At 34.9% G+C, this 23,519-nt stretch overlaps 1 protein-coding gene and 1 long non-coding RNA gene across 4 annotated transcripts; both read right to left on the bottom strand.

Moving 5' to 3' along the window:
* Positions 1-8,089: 8,089 nt before the first annotated feature.
* LOC121733935 (NEDD4-binding protein 2) lies at positions 8,090-17,695 on the bottom strand. Of its 3 annotated transcripts, none has more exons than XM_042124337.1 (8): positions 17,456-17,695; positions 14,543-16,979; positions 14,074-14,332; positions 13,854-13,970; positions 13,559-13,668; positions 12,464-12,596; positions 10,602-10,834; positions 8,090-10,006 (listed from the first exon to the last, which is right to left on the bottom strand). In XM_042124337.1, exons 1-8 carry the CDS (start codon positions 17,574-17,576, stop codon positions 9,931-9,933), a joined length of 3,486 nt encoding a protein of 1,161 aa, XP_041980271.1. In that variant the 5' UTR covers positions 17,577-17,695; the 3' UTR covers positions 8,090-9,930. The 3 variants fall into 3 exon arrangements, with proteins under 3 accessions (XP_041980271.1, XP_041980272.1, XP_041980273.1); XM_042124338.1 differs by lacking the exon at positions 17,456-17,695 and adding an exon at positions 17,198-17,234; XM_042124339.1 differs by lacking the exons at positions 8,090-10,006; positions 10,602-10,834; positions 12,464-12,596; positions 13,559-13,668 and having other exon boundaries at positions 13,860-13,981.
* Positions 17,696-19,262: 1,567 nt separating this feature from the next.
* Positions 19,263-20,013, bottom strand: LOC121733943. Its single transcript, XR_006036629.1, has 3 exons — positions 19,801-20,013; positions 19,449-19,607; positions 19,263-19,352 (listed from the first exon to the last, which is right to left on the bottom strand). It is a non-coding gene; the product is annotated as an uncharacterized LOC121733943 (long non-coding RNA).
* Between the last annotated feature and the right edge of the window lie 3,506 nt (positions 20,014-23,519).

Below are 23,519 nucleotides of genomic sequence, written 5' to 3'. Positions count from 1 at the left end.
AAGTAAAATTATATTTATAATTTCGAGGCATTATTGTATCTGAGAAATAAAATAATGTAAATATTTACAAAAATAAATGTAATACCTTACTAATTTATATTATTTTGTTAAGAATGAATAAAATTAAATAATATTGAATGGATTAAAAAATAATCAAGAAAATTAAAAACGCTTTGAGTAACTAAAAGATAAATTTAAACTGTAGATAACCACAGCAAACTTTGTGGCAGCCCTGACATAATCATGGCTAATCACCCCTCTTTCGTAACTAATCACCCCTTGGCCGTGTCTAATAACCATATTTGCATGCTTATTAACCTCTCAGGCGTGTTTATTCACCCCTTTCATGTATCTAATCACCCCAAAAATTTAAAGAAAATAAGGCTTACGGAATAAGAACAATTTTGTATACTTACTGCATATTTTTACCTTAATAACTATATCAAAATATATTATAACAGCACTGACCGCAATTTGAAGAAAACTATAAACTATTATGACCAAAATTCACCGAAATACGGAGGTTCAAACTCGCTCGTCTAAAACGACTTGTTTTGTTGTCAACTTTGAAATTAAATTTTGGCAGTTTTAGCGATGTAGCCACACATAAAAATTTGCCAGACTAAGGAGAATGATATCAACAAATGTATAAAGTTGCGGGTTTTTTACTGGGGATACCGAGTTTGCCATAAAAAACATTGAAACTTATCCTAAGTTTTTTTCCTCTTGCCCCCTTCAATTCTATTCACCCCGGTTTACGGTAACTAATAAGTATGATTAGTTCTGTTACAATGAAGTAAAAAATAAAACGCCATCTGTTGAATCGTATTAGAACTAAAATGTTCATTGCATCTATATATTTCTGGATTTTTTATAATATTATACATAAAATATATTTAAGTAAAAAATAATCGCTTGGCTCATCTTGGCGGGGGCACTCCCGTGCCCCCAGATAAAACGCTATCTGTTTTCAAATATTAGAATTAAAATGTTGATTGCATTGATATATTTTCTGGATGGAATATAGGCCAACACGGTACACTTGAACTCCTTTATTTTAGAGCGCCTTCTGTTGTCAACTTGTCACATATATTAGAAATGCAGTAGGAGTTCTATAAGATAAGATAGATTGATTATTATTATACCAAGTGATAATATTATTAAACATAATATTCTAACGTATTAAAACTATAAACAAAAACATAATAACTAATAAGTATGATTAGTTCTATGTTACAATGAAATAAAAAATAAAACGCCATCTGTTGAATCGTATTAGAACTAAAATGTTCATTGCATCGATATATTTCTGGATTTTTTATAATATTATACATAAAATATATTTAAGATTTTTGAAACATTATTTTAATACACATCCAAGACCCAGGAACATTGAAAACTTTTTGTTCCGCCTGCGGGACTCGAACCCAGGACCTCCGGGATGAGCGCTGGCCACGCGCAATGCGAATTAATTTTCATCGATATTTTCATGGAAATAAGATATTTTCCCACATAAAAATGTAGCCTATGTCCTTTCTCAGACTCTAGAATAACTGTGTACAAAATTTCATTGCAATCGGTTCAGTAGTTTTGGCGTGAAAGCGAGACAGACAGACAGACAGAGATACTTTCGCATTTATAATATTAGTATAAGTATGGATTACTCAAGAAATTTTATACGTAGGAGAGCCTTGCTTCGGCACGAATGGGCCGGCTCGACCGGAGAAATACCACGTTCACACAGAAAACCGGCGTGAAACAGCGCTTGCGCTATAATTCGCCGAGTGAGTGAGTTTGCCGGAGGCCCAATCCCTTGCCATCCCCCTACCCTCCCCTATTACCCTATCCTCTCTTAAAAGGCCGGCAACGCACCTGCAGCTCTCCTGATGCTGCGAGTGTCCATGGGCGACGGAAGTTGCTTTCCATCAAGTGACCCGTTTGCTCGTTTGCCCCCTTATTTCTTAAAAAAAAACGCAAACTTGCAGAGTAAGTACTCTACATATTTTACAAAACTTTAAGTTGCAATTATAATATTTTAGATTTCAGAACCTATTTAGGTTTTATCGTAAATCAGTGGTGCCCAACTGGTATTGCCCCAAGAGCTATTTTGAAAATCCCAATATAAAGAAAACTAGGTAATTTAGTTAGTTTATTTAATTTATACTATCAGGTGCCCGCGAGCTACCGGTTGGGCAACACTGTCGTAAATTATAAAAGCGCCATCTGTTTATTATTGCGAAAACTAAACACCTAAAGGAGCTTTTCTCGAAGCTTACGCGGCGCGAAGCTCGGCGTATTTTGTATCAAAAAACAAAATTCTACTGTAAAGTGTTAAGTATAGTGGTTTGTATCTATCAAAATGTATACCTTGAATAGGATATAATATTACTGCAATGATTTTACGCTAGACGGCAGCACGAGCAAAGACAGTAAGTAAATAAAAATAAACCCTACTTAAACTAATGTGGCTTTTCTTTTTTTTTGCTATAATGCATAATGATATTAACATTTTTAATATATAAAATCTCACCAGATTTGCCAATACAACAATCAAAATGACATGACGTGAAGGCGATAGTTTTTGTACGATCTTACAGTAGCTGGCAACAGTTTCACTGCTCCAGCACTCTGCAGATCCGAACCTACAATGTAAACGTTAACCTGTCCTTGTGTGTCATGTGACTCTTCCAATAGGTATACCGAACTAAGACAAGCAGACCTTGTATTCAGTGTATAAACATTTTTATTAGTCAGTCGGTTATTGCTTCAATCAAGTCTACTCAAGCATCAAGAGGATATCAGCTAGAGGTTAAAAGACTCTAACCAAATCTAGGGTTGCCATCACCTAAATAATTGCCGTCGCCGGTCAGGCACGTCAGAATTCCCGGGCATTTGGCCGAAATGTGGTTATTTTCCTGGACATCTCTACAGAATTTACGATCGTTATCGTAAATACTGTAGAAATGTTCGGCAAAAGGACATAGGATACTTTTTATCCCGGAAAAATGTACGGTTCTCGTGCGATAAACGAATTTTGACGAAGGGCGTCACGCGTCACCTAGTCTACAGTAAAAGACCAATTTAATACACAACATTTATTTGTCTTTTAATTGACAACATTGAATTCCACAACCTTATAACTAACACCAATTTGTGTCTAAGACACTAGAGACAAACTCAACAAAATATAGTTTACAAATACCGAAAGCTTACATGGTAACGAAAATGTCCATCACATCATTTTTTTCCAATAAGCCACGTCCATGGGGTTTAAATTTTCACCTTATAGGGAACGTACCGGAAATACTTTTTCATAATATTATTATTCATTATGTTATATAGGTACCATCGAGGAAATTGATTCCTAGGCAGTTGACAGACCAACGTCGTTTGGTCAGATCATGTCAAATCAATGTTAATTATTGTGATCTGGCGGTTGGGTTTGACATAATGCGACCAAACTACGTAGATCTCCCATCTGCCTAGGAATCAACTTCTCTGATAGTACATAATATTTTACTAGATTCAGGCCCACTAGCTTGAATTTGGGTTAAAGTTAATCCTGGGTTAATTTAAAATATTGAGTCATTTCTGCGTTCCTTGTTTAAGTAACACAGTTTTTTTTACTTTAACTAATATTGGCGAGAGTAGGCTTAAGAATAATAAAATATCAATCATATAAGGCTATGCGCACATTGGGAATAAACTGTCGCGGCGAATTTTTACGTACTTATGAAGAAAGAAAATAACTTGGCGACTGTTTTGCATTACTAAATAATAACTAAGAAATTATAGCTACATACTAAAGACTATTATTTTTCTTTGTGTGCATACACTTAGGTATTGTCAGATACTTAAAACATAATAGGTTTATACAAACAATCAGAACTTTTAACAACATAATTCAACCTTGACTTATAAAATAATTTCGTTTAACATATTACGTAATTAGAAAGTTCTAGAAACATTGTAAAAAATCTATAAATAAGTAAATATTAAAAAATCATGCCTAAATCTTAATAAAATGCTAACTAAAAATGAAAATTGTCTTAAGAAAATGTCTTTGAAGTGTAAAATAAAGCACCCATTAAAGGACTCAATTTGAGGAAACATACAAGGTAAATTGAATAATAAAATACTTATAACATTACTAACAGCTATGTCGTTTGTGGTAATGTCGCATTGATTAACGGCTAAAAAATAACATACTAAACAACAAAATGTATATTATGTTACCAACTTGAATCAAGGCTGTGAGTCCACAAAAAAAACTGAAAAAATAACTGATGCGCGATGGCGACAGTTTTTCTCTAGTGGGTTCATAGCCTTATAATAAACAAAGTCTATCTTTTGAATTAGTGGAATATAATAAAACGATGGGGTATAGTCATTGTCTTAAAAATATTTAGTGGTAAGATATAGTTAACATACGTTGGTTTATCTTACAAAATGTATTTTTGTTCAATTTAAGTTCAAAGTAATTTTAGCTCTTTTGTGACATAAAATAACGTTAAATTAAATTGCTATTGTGTTATAATGTCTCGTTCTTTCAATTTGAGTGCATAGGTTCATTTATCTCTTTAGGTTATTATCAATATTAGAATTAGTTTTTTAACAAAAAAAGTACGTAAAATCTTTATTACATAGACTTACTATGGCGTATATCCCTAATAAGAGATCTTATATAAAGATCTCGATAACTTTCGGCCCTGGCAAATTATATCACCAAAGTAAGAAAATACATTTTTCAGTTTTAATTTAAGAAGAAGTTGCTTTAAGCAATATTTGAATTAAAACAACAAGGCAACTTATTCAACTGTGTTTCTAACTATAGAGTAGGTGGCCACCACAAAAATTACAACACAAAAAATAGATTAAAAACAAATTAGAACAGTAAATGGCATGTCGACAAATTAAAGATATTATACTAACAACGACATATTATTATATTTTCTATAACATTTAGCTCATACTATAATATTATGTTGAATATAATATGACACTGCCAGTATTCTGGGCTAAAAAGAATCTTTAAAGATTTTAACTTACGTTTATGTATCTTATTGGTACACCAAAAATCGAAACATTTATAATATCTACGCCTATGTTAAAATCGAAACATATTTTTGTACACAGAAATAGTCAATCCACAAAATTTTAGAACATTTGTCAGAAATTGATAGATATACTTATTATAGTATTTTTACTAACACTTAATACTTATTTTTACTACGTTTATTTCTGATGATAATTAATATAATGGACATCAAATTCTACTACATCAATTCAAATTGATAATATTATAAGACTTTTCTTAGCACATACCTAACACTTATTGAAACATTTAATATATTTCTCGATGCTACATCAAATGTATATTATGTATACCAGTAGTTTATTCTATTAGACATATTTTAATAATTTGACATCAATAATCGGAAAATACATTCATATATTTCATAGTAGTTTATTTAAAAGCATATAGGTGGCTTACCCACAATATATTTCTTACATAATATATAAGTATCAGAGTAGACAGAATTAAGGAGTTCTCGGCTTCAAAGAAACGGACGAATATACGCGAGTTGGGCGCGACTGTCACTTTCAACATGTTTCACAATAGCTTTGTCCACACTGTGCCTTTTTCTGTTCGTCAAGGGCATGCGTTATAGCGCAGTCAACAGCGAACGTGAGGCATGCCCGCGACTCATGCCCTCTGACAGTATCCAAAGCTTTCGCCTTGTTATTAAAAATGACAGTTGGCGTTGCGTTCGTTGACGCATTCAGTTATTGAATGCGCCAAAACGAAAGTTGAATGAAAGAAGATGATGAAAATTGAAGACGAAAGCGCATAGTGTGGACACTTAGTAACGCATTATTACGGCGCGTGCAGGCCGATATGACATACTATGTCATCAAACGTATTTTGGAGATCTCTTTTGAGTCGGCCTACTCGTTACTTCTGTTTACTCTGTAAGTATGATTCAATACATGCAAGATTGTCACATCAACTACTATAAAATCAGCCTAAACCAGTTTTCACCAAACTTTACCGCAATTTGCTACATAAAACAGACCTTGGTCGTAGACAAGACTGGTTGAAACCGGTATTCGTCATTACTAGAGTTATTGAAACCGGCTTTAGCCGCAACTAGTGGTTGAAACCGTTTTTAACTGTTAAGGGGCCCCGAGACGATCAAACGGTTTGATTCAAACCTTACGTGTTTGATGCAACCGTTTGATGTCAGTTTGAACGGTTTGTCAAACGACACTGCGCAGTTTAATTCAATACGCGCTGTCGAGTACACGTCTTGTGATACAGACAAGATGCTCTAGAACAGTGGTCCCCAACCTTTTTTCGTGTGGGCCACAAATATATTTTGGGCTTGCAGTCGCGGGCCGCAAGAAATTTTTTAGGGTAAAAAAATAATGATCTTCAAAATTAACGATTTAAAAATGGAAAAAATTCACGTTTACTCACGAAAATCTACAAAAAGTGCTAGAAATATAGTTTCTTTCTTTTTTACTTTTTTCAAAATCCAGCACTAAACTAAGCCGAGTTTGTTCAAACTTCAAACGCGTCGGAACACGATCAAACGGCATGTCAAACACAACAAAAATATGAAATTTCATCAAACAAGCTTCAAACACGTAAATGTTTGTCAAACCGTTCAAACTAGCTTTGTAAACGATCAAAATTGTTTGAGTCAAACCAAAATTTACGTGTTTGAATCAAACCCTTTGACCGTCTCGGGGGCCCTTTACTAGAATGATTCAAACTGATTTTAAAACCGCTAATAAACTGGCCTAAACCGGTTTTTACTACAACAGTTATTTACATATACTACGTTGGCAATCTTATACAAAGATTTCTGCCTTTTTTAAGCTTTTTGGGATATGTGCTCGTATTATTCATATCAGTAACATTATAATACAATCTTATTCTATAATACAATCTTATTTCACCACTTCCTGATAAGTGCCGAATAGGCTATCCACCACTTAACTTGACAGATGAAATATGAAGAATCTGTCAAAAAAGCCTTTATTCGGCACTTTATCATAAAGTGGTGAAACAGGCTCTAAGTTTAAAAAAAAAAAAACGACAAGCGTTTACAAAGCAGAGCATATTTATACTCTCTGCACAGCAATTTTATACAAGTTTAATTCTTAGCACAAATTGGATTTCAAAACATTTCCTTAAATCTATGTAACATTATCAGCAAATATTTGCTTGCAAAATTCTTACAATAAATCTTAAACTTATAAAATTATTTACATAAACATAATAAGGTATGTAACATAAATTGTGTAGACCTAACAATACTTCGAAAAGTTTGAAGTCTTTAAGAAAATTCCCTGTAATAATTTTAAAACTAATAATAACTTTTTTTACCTGTAGGATGTATGAATATAATTTATAACAATGTATATGACGTAACAAAATTGTCTTTTTTGTAAAAAATATAGGGGCTAGCTTAAACTTTAAAATTTCAAAAGGTTATGTTACTTTTGTATAGTGATAGAAAAATATACGTCATATAGTTATAGGAGTATAGAATTTTGATAGAAATAATATTTCTTATGAATAAATAGTTAAGTTATGGGGTCATCGTATTTATTGTAATTTGAAGTCCAAAAGGTCACTCAAAAATTTCGTCCCAAACCGAAAACTATATCAAATTAATTATGTACGAATATTGTAAAATATTAATATAAATAATTCTTATTAGTAATATTTGAATACAGTTTGAGCGATATTTTGTACTACGAGTACTAGAAGGGTACATTTAAAGGAGTTTTAAAATATTTTAGCTTAATTATAAAACTAAAAGTAAATCTATAAAACATGACCGCATTTTATATAAAATACAAGGACGCAAGAGAGTTTCGCAAACGAAAGTTAATCCTTATAAATTGCTGCAAAATTTTATTTGTGTGGCAACATTCTGACTCTGAAAAAAATCTATGGTACGAAAAAATGTACTTAACCTAAATTAAGAATGTATGATAAACAAAATTTTAATTTTGTTATTTTTAAAATATCACTTTGACGATAAAATATTCTTATTTATGATTATGACGGATAACGAGTAAAAAGTTGCCATGATAAAAAATTTGAAAAAATGCACGTTTTCTCTCGAGTTCGTTAGATTATTTACAAAATATTATCTAAATAGATATTTTATTAAACAAATAATTTCGTGTTTTCGATTCAATACTAACATTTAATAAAGTTATTTTTCTCAAAAATAAAAGTCCAATAGGTGACCTTAACCAAAAAGTTGACATTGATACCTGCTTATATCTCTTTCTATATCATAGTAGGTATAACATATTGAATAAAAGTTTTCAGGTAAATTAACTTCATTATGAAGATACATTCCCTGTCACTTTTACCCTGCTGTCCCTAGATTCCGAATATTATCATGTTTTTCTTAAATCTAAAGACTGTTTTTAACATCATAATCAGCCCATGGCAGCCAAAACGTCATCACAAAAGCAGAGTATTTACTATAGTAACATAGACGACGATTGACTGATAATAATTATATAAACTAGAACAACACTGTAAAATAAATTTAAAACGAGATCGTTTTTATTAATCCTAAATACATTCATAGATTCGTATAACAATATATTCTCCATTTTAAAACTAACTTATCCTTAGTTTTAGCGTGCAACAAAAAAATACCAGCTTGGTAAATGTCATCAAGTTTTACAATGGCGATTTTGATTTTATTCTAAAAAAGGCGTATTTTATCATTTTTTTACGACTTTACGAAATGAAAAATTACAATCAGTGTTAATCTTAATGTAAAATTTGGTATGGAGCTCCATATACCAAAAGTTACATTAAATTTAACGTGACGATTGTATTTTTGTTAATACTTGGGTCAGTTATTTGGACGATGATTTAACCCGTATGTTGAAACCCAAAATATTTTATTTTTATAGGACACAATATTATATACTACCTAGAACATTATTATCGGGCCAAATCGGCCAGCAGTTATTCATGTTATATAACATTTAACAGACTGATTGTTTCTACTACAGCACATTTCGAATTACACATAATATTATGTACATATAATAATAACAGCGTATTTACTAAGTTACCCTTAGCGTACGCACTTTGAAACGTATACGTATTTTGTAACGCATACGAACCCTCGAGCGAAACATAAAACGTATACGCACTAAGCGTATACGTATTCTCGAGCGTACACGTACCTTTGAGCGTATACGTGCAGTACCAACTGCGAAACGTATACGTATTCTTAGGCGTATACGTACCCGCGAGCGTACACGATATATGCGACCCATAAAACGTACACGTATATTAAGCATATACGTAAAGCGTGCACGCACGCCGCAAAATATGCTTTAATTACGAAACCGCTGCCTTCCAAACCTATTTTGCTGCAAACGCTTATCCGGTAATATGTATGTGTAAGAGGCCGGGACCGTATATACAACAGTACCGGCGACCGACTCCCGACCGTATACGTTCAAGCGTTCGACTCGAATCATCACACCATACCTTGTGAACGTAGAGTCAGCTGCAGGTACCAATATTGGTATAATATTACTAACGAAATGTGCATGAGTTGTACCAAGATAGCTCTCAGTGTACGGCTGCGGTGCGAAGTGATGTTGAAGCGGAGATTGAGGTATATCATGAAAAGAACTAGGTTCATAATTTGGTTCACCAGTAGGATATCCGGCGGGGACCAGGTGGTAACCAACAGGTCGATATCCCACCCCGATCCACTGGTACCCGTCGACCCAGGGCTGGCGCTCGTCACCAAAAAGTTGATAGTGATCGCCCTCAAGGTTGCCATAACCCGTAGATACGCTTTCATCATCCATAGATACGTCATCGCCTACTGGCTGACCGTGGCCCGGGAGCGGGCCGTGACCGAATCAACCCAACTCATTGGCGAGCACACTCGTAGCGCTTACCTTGGCCGAAATTAGACCGGGGTTCGTCTCGCTGTAACTGAAAAATATATCTTATTAATATTCTTATTACATAAACATTAAACACCTTATATAAAACTATTTTTATTAAGACTTTGATAATATATTATATGTAAGTATTTATTACTATTTTTTTATTAAGACTTTGGTCCAAGACCTAAATTGATGGGTTTTTCCTACCTTTAAGGGGGTTCTGGCCGATTTACACGGGTGACTAAAGCCGCACGATTTACGCCGCACGGTGAAAATCGAATTTGTAAGAAATCGTATTATGTAAGCAGCACAACGCGGCAGCGACGCTCCGCGGCAAAGAAACGTCAGTTCTATGGAACGTGAAGTGTTGTGTCGCGCCGCTGCAGCGTAGTGTCGCTTAGTGCGGTCTCGCCTAAGGGTTGATTCAGACGGTAACGTCACGCGTAGATGCATTTCTAAATTTAATATGGATTTGACAGATTCGTAAGACGTCTCACGCAATTGAAATCTGTCAAATCCATACAAATTTATGCCGCGCCGCGCTTTGCCTCGCCTCGTCGCATTGCGGTCTGAATTGACTTTTAAGGGAGAATGCGTTGATCTATCAATCAGCTAGCATATTATAGGTAGAATATAAATACCGTAAGCCACGTTCTCGCAACCGCTTCTTCACAGCCGGCTTGATCTTAGGCCTGCCATTGCTGTGCAATCCACGACCAGTTATAAAGAACAACTTCTGGTATCTTGGACCGTTTTTGTTTCGCAGAATTTGGATGTGCTCATCAAGAAATAGATCCAAAGATTCCTTAGCTTCGTTCACATGCAAGAAGTGAAGATCTACAGTGTCACCTTCATTACCACTGTTTGCGTGAAGCTGGAAACAAAAAGTTTTCACGTAAATTATTATGGACTTTATAAGTAAAAGATAAAGTAGGCAGGGTAAAAAGGATACGATAGACCAAGACAAAATAAGACAAAATTTCACTCAAATTAAAAATAATAATGACAAAGGTAACAGGACGTAATAGCTGTTGCTGCACTTATTATTTATAACATTTTAAGCATTCATTAAATATTAATTATACATTATAATTTACATTACAATCTAAAGTACTATATTGTGAGAACAAAAGAAAAGAAGAAAACATGGGAGCGCGGGGAAGCAGAGGTGAGGAAGGAACAAGCGGGGAGCGAGAAGCAGAGAAGTGGGGAAGTGGGAAGCGGGGAAACTGCAAGCGGGGAGGCGGAAAGTGGGGAGTGCCGAAAGCCGGGAGGGGAAAGTGGGGAAGTGCGGTAGAAAATGCGGGGTGATTGCGGGGGCGATGTAAAAAGGATGCGCGCAGACCGCACCCAAAACCCCACCCAAACTGACCCGGTTTTTATGCGCCTGTGCGTCACACGCCCAGTAACAAGTTACATCATATTTTAATGCTATAGTCAAAACCATGAGACGATTGACAGACAAAAGACACTTTCTTTTATCTATCGTACCCACCACTGTAACACACACAGACATAGATCATGATATTGATCTATATCTGTGGTAACACCTTAAGTCCTTGACACATAATATTATATAAAACTAGATGTCCCGCACGGCTTCGCCCGCGTAAATTAGGAATTTTACAAAAACCGTACGTACGTACATTTTCCCATAAAAAATAGATATGTATACTCTATATCTGTGTCAAATATTGCTATAAGAATTGCTCCAGTAGTTCGTGAGATAAACCCTTTCTAATATTTCCCCCGATTTTCCCTCATTTTTCTGAGTTTCTCCGGTCGTATTTGTCTTAGCGTGATAATATATAGCCTATAGCCTTAATCGCCTCGATAAATAAGCTATCTAACACTGAAATAAGTTTTTAAATCGGACCTGTAGTTCCTGAGATTAGTGCGTTCAAGCAAACATACTCTTCAGGTTTATAAAATTATAAAGTATATATTTTTATAAATTATCGCTTGACAAACTCGAGTCTCGATCTAAAAGACTATGAAATGATAATACTTTTGTGTTAACAAAAGGCTTGCTACTTGTGGCTTCTTTGTTTTACCATCAACTTATTGTCTAGGTCACAAAACATATCAAGCTAAACGCCTAAGACACTAGCGCCATCTATCCTTTGTTATTCATTTGGTTTAGAATCCGTTTCTTTGTTCGCAATTATTATAGTTTCTTAACATATAAAGAGTTTCGAAGATTTTTTGTACAATATAAATAGAAATTATCTAAATCCCATTATCAATAAAATTGCGCAGTTATCACAAGTAGTATATAAATAGAATCAAGTTATGAAAGTTATCGAATAGATCAAACAGGGCATTAATTCAAATCAAAACTTTGAGATAGAGATTTAAAATTGACTATTATTTAATGAATGTATAATGAATATTCACATTGCGTTTAAAATTTTAACTACGCAGCGAGGCGCTTTTGCAATGGAATAGCATCCTTTGTGCAGTAAATAAAGATAAAATTTCAATAAAATAAAATGTCACTTACATGTATGAGAGAAGCCGCAGCGTAGCTGTTGGACTGCTCGTATTTCATCTTATGGTACGCGGCTATTTCGCTGTAAAACGTCGCAGCTGGGGTCAAACCCCGCCGCATCAACTCCTGAGCCTTCTGGTGCGACCTACAACCAAGCGTTTCTGTCAAAGTCCATCCAATCCAAAATGAAACGGTCGTCTTTGAAAAGATTCCTCTTTATCACTTCCATTTTCACACATGTAAACAGCCGGGGAGGTAGGACTGTAATGACGTAGACTGTACACAAACACTAGGTCCCGACTCCCGGGACGCTAATCGATACCCGGGTCTAGATTGATTGGACGCCTAGGGCATTCGCTATTGATTCAGCTGTCTATATGCACTTGCACAGATGCACTCGTAACGCATGCGTTCGCTAGACGCTGGATAGCATCCGGATATTATTGATTCATTTAAATTAGGTCAGGACATCCAGGGTATGCTCGAGAGCAAAGCAAATGCGTAGTAGGCAACAAAGGAAAGACTATTCTAGAAGCTAGAACCTTTTAGGCAAAGTAACATGACTTAACTACGGGTAATTTGTTTGCAACTTAAACATGTAACAAAAAAAATTCTGGACTCAAGAAGAGATGAAATAAGAATGAGAACCAATGTTAGATACTTAACGCCAGACTTTTTTTATAAAATGATCGCTCGCACTGCATTAATATACTAAATGAAATATAATATCTAAAATTATGTCTTCTTAATTTCTAACCCCCATACTAATAAAAATATTACCAGACTATACTCTTTTTGTCTTTGTTTGACCTGTTGAAAAAGTAACTTGACAGACTAAGATAGCAGATCTTGAATAGTTTTGCGTAAATAAATTTATTATTAGGAGGGTTGATGTACGATTATAAAAATATAGATAACATCGCAAAGAGTGTCAACAAATCTACGCAATAAATACAATACATAAGAATCATCACAGATAAAGATATCTTAAGTATCAGATAGTTACATAAATATCTAAAGACGCATGGCATACGCACACCTTGAATCATCTTTATATAATAATATTATCTAGAGTAGCTTAAAAATACATTCAAAGGCGATACTTACATATTTCTGAATTTGAGATGTTTTTCAGCCTCTTCGCGGTATTTCCTGACAAGATCCATATTAATTTCTTCATTTTCTGGCAATGGAGGCCACTCAGTCTCCGATAAAGTCTGCACATAAACAATAAATTTTAATTTTTGCGTGTTCGTAAATTTGCACGTAAAATACGTACGTGCCCGCAAAATGCGTCGCGTGCGCTGAAAATATATATAAAGCGTGCATATACGTAAATTACGTGCGTGCACGCCAAATGTGCTGCGTATACATATTACATTTAATGCATAAAATATATTACCGTTTCTTCTTTGTTTAGAAGTTTTTCCCTTTGTTCATTTTCGTTGTCCATTATGAATTTCGATACACCATTATGTGCGAGCATTATGTCTGATTTTCCTGTAGATAACAACAGGGCCTGCAAATAGTCTTAATATGTCATTTTTTTTATAATCCCACATTTTTATAAAACATTTTTTTAACAATTTTTTCAAATAATTTATGTAATTTAATTTTTCTACCTCTACAGTTATTTTAAAGTTGTTGTCGTGCGCCATTAAGATTTCTGATAATGAATCTTCTGAGAGATCGGGAAATAGTTTTTTAAGTTTATCCCTAGACAGTTTAGCCGCAAGGTCGCTGGGTTCGTTATTACGCCATTGCGCAACATCCTTATGATACAAGGAAAGTGCATAATCCATATCCATGATTTCTTTGAAATCCGGTATACCGGGCTCATCGACAGTCCTAAGCAGTTCTGCTTCCTTTTGAACCATTTGTCTGTAAAATTCGCATAGTAAAGGTAATTATAATTTTTGTTTTATCATTTAATGCATGCTATGCAAGTACTAAGCTATAGTGACAAGATGATAAAATGATTGAAAACACTTTTAATGTGATTAAATTATGTAATTGATTTCTACATTAGCTTACAAACTATAAAGAAAGCCATTAACCCCTTGAAAGCAAAATCCATTCCTTTTAATTTACCTTGCGAATTCTTCGTCTTGCTTTACCATTATCTCTAACTGTTTACTATTTTCCTCTATCTGAAACAACAGAGACTCAATCCATATAGCATTAAGTTCGTTTAATATGGAAATTGGTACATTAATTTTCGTAGATATATTACTACTGTACACCATTTCTTTCCATCCAAAATGTTCATCGAGCTGTGACATCAAATCTTTAGTTACATCAATACTTATTGTTTTCTCAACTTCATCAACAGTTGATATAGTTTCATCATCACTTTCATCAGTATTATTTGATGTGCTATGTATAGCTTGATCATTTATACCGTCAGCTGGTACGTTAGATGTGCTGGGCAAGTTTTCTTTATTGGTATCGGCTTCAGTTTCATCTTCACAAGTTTTAACCACTTCTTCTGAAACATCCTTTTCACCGCGAAGATATTTTCTGATTTTTAAGCTATGCTCTGAGTAATGATCATCAGATATGACTATGTTTTGCTCTATTTTTTGCTTTATTTGAGCAAAAGCATCAGAATGATTGTTGTCTTTTTTAATTTTTCTCTTTACTGGTAAAGGAGATGACATTTTTGCTTCAGGTGCTACAGGCGACTCTGGTTTTATTTCTTCTGCTGTATTGTGATCTGGTATCACATTGTACACAGCTACACAATCACATTCAATGTTTTCACAATTCTCATCATCATTATCAGACTCCAGTAGTTCGTCATCTTGTATGTCTGATTGCTTTTCACTCATATCACTGAGGACAATATCTACTGCCCAATTTACATCTCCATGACATTTGTCAAATACATCTTTTAATGCAGACCTGGGAATATATTTAAAAAGTTTTCTAAACTCGTTAAAATGTTTATCTTCGTTTTTGCAACGAGGAGTATGCATCACTTCATTTATGGTTGAAGTACTCTTATCTAACATCCATTTATCAGGAATTTTGAAGCTCCTCTCATTAACAAAGAACTCATTTATATCTCTTGGTGTAGCCGTGATAACTTTGAATGGGTTTTTTAAGTCAGACAAAACTGTATCACCAATTTCCATACTAGTACCAGATGTTGACATTTCAATTAGTGGTGCTAAAGACTGTTCTGCATGTGAAGTACTATTTTTATCCCACATCGGCATAAACATAGTCCAATCTTGAACATTTTCCATTGGTGGCAGCAGTTTTTCACTTTGTAGTTTTTTTTCTGGTCTTAATTTCCTTTGTGGGAGATGTTTTGATTCTTCTATTAATTTTTGTTTAGTCTCTCTCATATTTTCTTTTGAAGCGGAATTATCATCCCAATTTTCTCCATTATCCCATTCACATTCAATTTTAGCTACTTCTTCCAAATGTTTTTCTACTTCTTTGTAAACATTCATATTTTCTAAATTAGTTTCTATGCTTGTAGATACTTCTGGGGCAGTTATTCCAGCTGCTGAATTGTTCATATAGGCTTCATTTTTCTGTACATTTAAAGCCAATTTTTCACTAAACTTCAAATTCTGCATTTGCCTTTCTATATTACTGTTGTTTTCTTGTTGTTCTAGAGCACCACTGCTTTGTGGCTCTAGTATCCCAGTATTATTTGTCTGTGATTCTGAGAGCTCAACTGGCCTTGGTATGAATTCAGGATAAGTTCTTTTGACATTAGATATACTATTGATGGAATGACTAAATCCCAGAGAGGCAAGTAAGCTTTCACATGTTGCAGGTTCATATCTATCCAACATATTTATTATTGAATGTGTGGGTACATTATGGACATTTCTTTTTACTAGCTGACCAACTTTCTTAGCCCATGGTGTGTTAGGTTCTAGCATAACTAGAACATAACTATTATGAACACCTACTTTTACATATGGTTGCATTTCCCAAATCTCCATATTTGTGTTGTCAATGATGATAGGGCTGATTCCTTTGCTCATTGCTGCATATGCTCGTTCCTGATTCCAGCGATGTGCTTCAGGAAGGTAAACACGGTTAAAGTTATATCTGCCACCTCTCATAAAGTAATCATCAGTGCTAAATATATGTAGGCTCCAATAGCCTGGAACAAGGCAGCCGTAAATTTTATCAACAATGTTTCTTGCCAAATGAGTTTTGCCGCTTCCAGCAGCTCCTCTCAATATTATCAGAGTTCTTATACCATTCTCATGTAGTTTTAAAATTTGCTCCATTTCTTTTGATTGTCGTTTAACTTCAGGAGGTTTCTTTGGTATTTGTTTGGGTATAGCCCCAGATGACGAAGCTCTTAAAATAGCTTGGCTATACACCATGGTTCCTGGCTGTAATGATGTAGTTTCTTCTGCTTGTATATTATGTGAATTTGTGTCACTCATAGTATTTGTTAATTCGTTTGGTTCTGGTTCTCTTGACAGATCTTGATTTTGGTTTGGCGTACCATCATCAGTTGTAATGTTCATAATGATATTAGCTGCTTCTTGAACTGAAATAGAAGAGATTTAAACTATTACTTACCACATTATATTGATTATACTTTAAATACACTGGGATGGAAGGCTCGGAAAAATCAATAATGTCAGATCAACCAGCACAGCTAAGTTTTGTTTTACTTGTTTTTGATTACTTGGCACTTTAAGATTATAGTTTATAAAGAATATTCCAGTTTCAGGGATGTTTAGAAAGGGCAAATATGGTTTGTACACAAGTTGCTTGGTTCAACCAAAGGTCAAACTGGACCCATGGCAGTCCTGGCAGACACTGAGGACATGAAACAGGGATATGTGTGAGATGAACAATATTGATTTTACAGAAATGACATTTCAGTCTTTATGCAGTATGCGCGCAATATTTCAAATTGCACTGCACTTTCTACTAAAATAGTTTCAACTTAATTAGTTTTATGCGTAAAAGAATTATTTTATAAGGGCTACGTTAATTAAAGCAGATAATAATACTCACGATCTCCACCACAGCTCTCCGCAATAGAAACAATAGCATCTTTACATAAAACTTCACCAAACATACTCAGTAAAATTTCCACTACGGAACTGTAATCAACCTCGTTATTCTGTTCCTCCATGGTCACTGTAAGCCTATACGAGCAGTTAATTTGATAAATTGTTCGTCATACGCTATTACAACATAAAATAGAAATGGATTAAAAATTCGCGTTGCAAAACTCATGTTTCTTTCACAAAACAAAAATTCTATCCGACAGTCAAGTGTCAACGACAATTGACAGCTGAGAGGTACCTAACCGAATCATTCATCATTGAGTTACATAAAGCCATAGAGTATACATTATACTTGCTAATGTATACTCTAAGCATAAAGCTGCGCGTCCACTGGATCGGAATCGGAGCGTACGGAGCGTCGCGTCGTCAACTCGTCACTCGTCATAAGCTTAGGCCAAAGTCCAAACCTACGCGACCAAAGCGACTGCGAAGCGGTAGCGTCTACCGCGCGGCGAACGCTGCCCATGTAATCTTATGGCATAGTAAAAGGAGGGGAAGTAGGATAACTCCGGCCCAATCCGCGATATAATTACCTACTGTCTTAGGGTTGTCAATGGGGTTGGCAACTGTCAAAGTGGCGCTATAGTAGCTTTCACCTTGTAGTTGTCAAAGTGTATGGAATTAAAAGGGAATTTTCGATTATTTTAAATAAATAACATGCCTCAGATGTGTGAAGTCCCGTTTTGTAAAGAAATAGGTGCCCACTATAATTCCCAAAAGATCCTAATATGGCTAAGATGTGGCTGAAAGCTATAATAAGGAAAAACTTTAGGCCCGAAGTTAGGCCCCATAAAAATGTAAACATTTCCATGATTCCGACTTCCAAAACATAAGTATTTATCAGGTATGTTATTATTTTAACTATATTTTGTAAGTAAATCATAATATATAAGTAGACATAGTTTGTTTCCATACATGTTTTTATAATATAAAATTATTATTTTAGGTCTCAAGAATCAACACAGATACACAGATACAGATACTACAGATACCCCGCCCAAAGAGCTACTCATTCATACTAGCTCATACAAAAATAAAAATACTATTAATTTTTTAGTAGGTCCAACCCCAGGTGGATAATTGTTCTCAAGGGTACAGCGGAGCAACAAGTGACCGTCAAAATATGATACAGTGAAGTCCTTTAATAGATAATTAGTGTCAAGAAGGAGACTGTATTATAATGGCAGACAGGGGTTTTAATGTTCAATCAAATCAAATAGGTCTTGAATCTTTGCAATAAAAAACATAATATTTACTATTAACATACCTACTTTTTCAAAAGGCAAGTCACAAATAGCAGGGGTTTTGCTAAAACATGACCAGAAGCTTGCCAGGCAATGTGTGCACATTGAGAGATTGATAGGTTTAACAAAAACATACAAAATTTTACAAACTCTTTTTATGTGCCTTTAGCATCAGAAATATTTTTTATTTGTTTTATGTTATATAAGTTTAGGGAATGTATTGTTGATAATAAAAAGTACAAAATCAATGTATGTTTTATTTATATGATCTTATATTATAACAATGCTTTAATCCAGTTTCATCACATTAATGCTTTTTAATTAATATATTACAGATATAGCTGAATAATAAGTTTTTGTTTCTTATAACTAAACCAAGTTTAGTTATAAGAAACAAAAACTTGTTTACAGTTAGATTCCTGTGCTATTCCACTTTTGTGAAGCTTTAAATTTACTTCATATTGCAGCTGCTTCATAGTTTTTTGCAATATCCTTAAAGGTATTTTCCCCCATATTTGAATCCAAATCCTCTTGCTAAAACAAGGTAGGTATCGGGACTCACACAATGCCTTAGCTTCACTTATTTTCTTGTCATCACTAAAAATAGTAATAAAATATTATAGGTGATTATAGGTATTTGATTGAATTGTAATGAAAATATTTGTACTATGTACGTGGGTTATGTATACTTACCAGCAAAATTACTGTCGTATGTAAGTTTGGGTTACATGAGGTAACAATGAACTAGCATTTATGTCCCGATATGTCCTAACATGAGGAACTTCCATCACATCGTCAATGGACTGATTCTCTGCACTTCCAAAATTGGAATTCCGGTCGTAAAGTTCCAATCTACAAGGTGAAAAAGTTAAGAATAAATAACAACAATAGAAGTTATAATTCAAGCTCCAAATTGAATATTTACCTAATATTGTTACGTAACTTAAAAATATTTGTAAAAAGGTACACATTTTTTCCATTTTTTGGCTATGAGTGCCTAATTTTATTGGAAAAAAATGCAAATCAAATATTTTTGAGGTTATACCTTTCGACTAATTCTGCCCGTCTTCCGTTAAGCGATGCGCCTCTTTTCATTAGTTCAGCTTTTAGCTCACTTACACGCCAAGACGAATACATAATGATTTCAATATAATTAATACAGAAATTATGCAAAACTACTAAATAAAATTGTTGTTGTTGTTTGACAAAATCATTGACAGGTAAAAGCTAAGGTGGCGGCATCTACGAAAAGTTTCGACCGGCCTTCCCCATTTTAGGCGGCGCGGAGGCGCGGCGCGGCGGGTTGGTGTGGGAGCGGCAGTCCGCGCTTCGTCCGCGCAACCGCATGAACAGCGGCAACGTCGCGGTCTCCCGACTTTTAATAAAAACTAAAAAGTAAATCTTTATTGTGCATATTTTGTGCATATTTCGGCCATTTTTACGTGCATATTTGCATGCATATTTTGGCACTTTGATCGTGCATATAATCCGATGTCTAAATAAAATTATAAAAATACCCTGTAAAAGTAAACAACATTAAAAACTACCGCCTGTCTCTTATACTATAAACAAATCTGTTGTTATGATTCGAACTTTGCTTTATGTGTATTGTGATTTACAATTAGTCAATTACTTATTTTTAATTACGATTTAAATTAAGTAATTGACTGTAAGTACATAGTTAGTTAATATACGGTCTACAGACTACAACACAGAGAAATCGGCAAATTACTATTACGTAAACAAAGCAATAGCGGCAAATTAGTTGACGGATCAAAAGTACATAAAACATTATCTTATTTATACTATGTTCTACAATGAGTTTCTAAAATACTAGAGAAGCAATGTCTTACAAAAGATTCTCAGAAATGCGTAACCACTTTTTTGTTCAAAAGACAATGTCAAGTCATATATTCGTTAGTATGTCATTATGTATGTGAGATATGCCTGCAGGCATCTTCGAAGTGGCAACGCGTTGCTACCGTAAACTTCCAATCTAGTTACGTTAGTAACATAGAATATCATTGATGTTCTAGTGGGAAAGTAGATCTACCTACCTACCTACTTCCTTTGTGTGATAGAAAACTAATACAATAAAAAAGAAGTAAGTAGGTATCTGATCATCAAGTAAAAATTATTATAATATGCTAGAATAAGTGAGTAGTACCACAGAATATATATTAGTAGTACCAACAGAAGTCCAACTCGTGAAACCCGTTTAAAAAAATAACAACTCATGCTGCGATACTATAAAGTTCAAATTCCGACCGCGCAGTGTTAGGTGCCTACAATTATATTTGCCTACATGTGCGCTCCCTTTCTATCGCGTAAGAGGTACCCTTTCTGACGAAATCAAGATTGTCACCTTTTAGAAAATAAAATAATCTACTTTTAATTACTATAGCTACTAATAGCAAACTTTTTTATAGTAATAATCAAATTTTAGTAACCCAACGTATATTTTATAATAGTTTTATATTCGATTATAATGTAGGAGCTGGTCACTTAAACTTAAACATAGTAACTTGTGTTTATTTATGTGTAGTATGCGGTTTATTTGTAACAAATTGGTTTATTTGCTGTTTGTGTATTTTTTTTTATCTTTTTTTTTTGTATTTTAAAGTCTTAAATTACTTTATTGAAATATTTCTTCGACTTTTTTCAATTGTTCATATTTATCAGATTAATAACGATTCTGTCACAGCGGTTAAATCAGTACATAGATATATGTGACAAAAAATTCTGCGCGCGCGTCACCGCTCGCTTGTGAGTCCCTTGTGATCTGCCCATCTCGATACCTAAACATGCGAGTGGGACAGACCTGGTAGTACTGACCTTTCCTGTTCAACAGGTAATTTAAACAAAGACAATTCTGGAATTGTTGCATTACTATTAAAACACCAGAACACACAGCAATATCTATTACTCCTGCGATTATGATCGGACATTTTTGATTCGTTTAACCGTGGCGCGGTGCGGCGCGAGCGTGCAGCGTAAAGTGTTAGCCCCGACTGGTTATGCCGAAATATTGTCCGAGATTTTGTTGTGTGCCGTGTGGCGACTGGCGACACATTGATACTATGGCGCACACATACAAGCCGCGCGCGGTGCCTTTGTATGAAGATAACTTACTTCCCCTCCTTGTACTATGCTTATGGCGCCGTGCACACCTACGCGACCGCGTGGCAAAGGCCAAAGCCAGTGTTGCCAACTATTCAAAACGTTTTCCCCCTAAAGCAACTTCAAAACCCACTAAATTTCAACCAAAACTCCCCAAAAAATCAAAATATTAAAAAAAATGGGGTATGTTCTACTAAGAGCAAAACGCTGAAATACACCTTCAACAGGCCAAACAAACAAATTACAGGCCAGCAGTTTTTAAATACATACTTTAATCTTTTGTTTTTTTTCATTACATACAACGACAACAAATTTAATAATCTGTCAGCCTACTGTCAGCTGGTACGACTCAAAAGACTATAGCGACATGTGCTTTGTGCGGCAGTTCTATGCCGCGAGCGACCGCGACCGGTAAAAATTCAAATAAAATGCTACTTTATGACATAGAGTATAGGTATCATTTTCTACTGACATTTGCGTGGCGACCCATGCTGCCACCGGCGTGGGCGGCGGCGTAAAAGCCAGTGGTTGAAACGGGAAACCTATAGCCTATGTCATAAAGTGGCATTTCGTTCGAATTTTCATCCATCGCGGTCGCTCGCGGCAAAGTTCCGAGCCACTTTAATTTTTTTTTTTTTATGAAATAAGGGTGCAAACGAGCAAACGGGTCACCTGATGGAAAGCAACTTCCGTCGCCCATGGACACTCGCAGCATCAGAAGAGTGCGTTGCCGGCCTTTTAAGAGGGAATAGGGTAATAGAGGAGGGTAGGGAAGGGAAGGAAAGGGAAGGGAATAGTTGAGGGTAGGGAAGGGAATAGGGTAGGGGTTAGGGGATTAGGCCTCCGGTAAACTCACTCACTCGGCGAAACACAGCGCAAGCGCTGTTTCACGCCGGTTTTCTGTGAGAACGTGGTATTTATCCGGTCGAGCCGGCCCATTCGTGCCGAAGCATGGCTCTCCCACGTATAACGTTAAGGTTGTTATTAAAAAAATATTCCATTCTTCAAAATTTTTATGCCCAAAAATATCCCTAAAATATTTTACCCCCTAAAAAACCCACAAAATTTATTTTTTCCCACTAAATTTAGTGGGAAATCCCCATAGTTGGCAACACTGGCCAAAGCGAAACATGCGTGTCAAGTTGTCAGACGCAGTGTTGCCATATATACAGATTTCTCCGTATTTATACAGATTTTTGGTGAGTAATACAGATAAGTACTGGATACAGATATTTATACAGAATTACAAAATTTTGTAATTATGATTAATTTTGTAAAAATTCAACAACGAAACAGGCTAAATCGGGCACCATTGAAGGTCTTTTGCATACAAAGTAACTGATTGGTGCGAAACAATGCTATAATCTAGAGGTGATGAGCAGTTGCTGTCGAAATTTAATAAAAAAATTTAATGAAAATAATATTTCTATCTAATTGCTATGTTTTTTATTATGTTAAGGGCCTGTTTCACCACTTCCTCATAAGTGCCGGATACTTAACTTTCTCGACATGTCAGTATGCAGAATCTGTCAAAAAAGTTGTGGATAGCCTATCCGCCGGTACGTTAATCAGGAAGTGGTGAAACAGGCCCTTAGTGTGTTTAATTTTTTTTAATTAGATTTTTATTTTTATAAATAAAACGTT

Source organism: Aricia agestis, chromosome 14, assembly GCF_905147365.1.
Source record: "Aricia agestis chromosome 14, ilAriAges1.1, whole genome shotgun sequence".
Classification (NCBI taxonomy): domain Eukaryota; kingdom Metazoa; phylum Arthropoda; class Insecta; order Lepidoptera; family Lycaenidae; genus Aricia; species Aricia agestis.
Note: the sequence above shows the minus strand (reverse complement) of the source record. Positions and strands in the feature narration are given on the sequence as shown.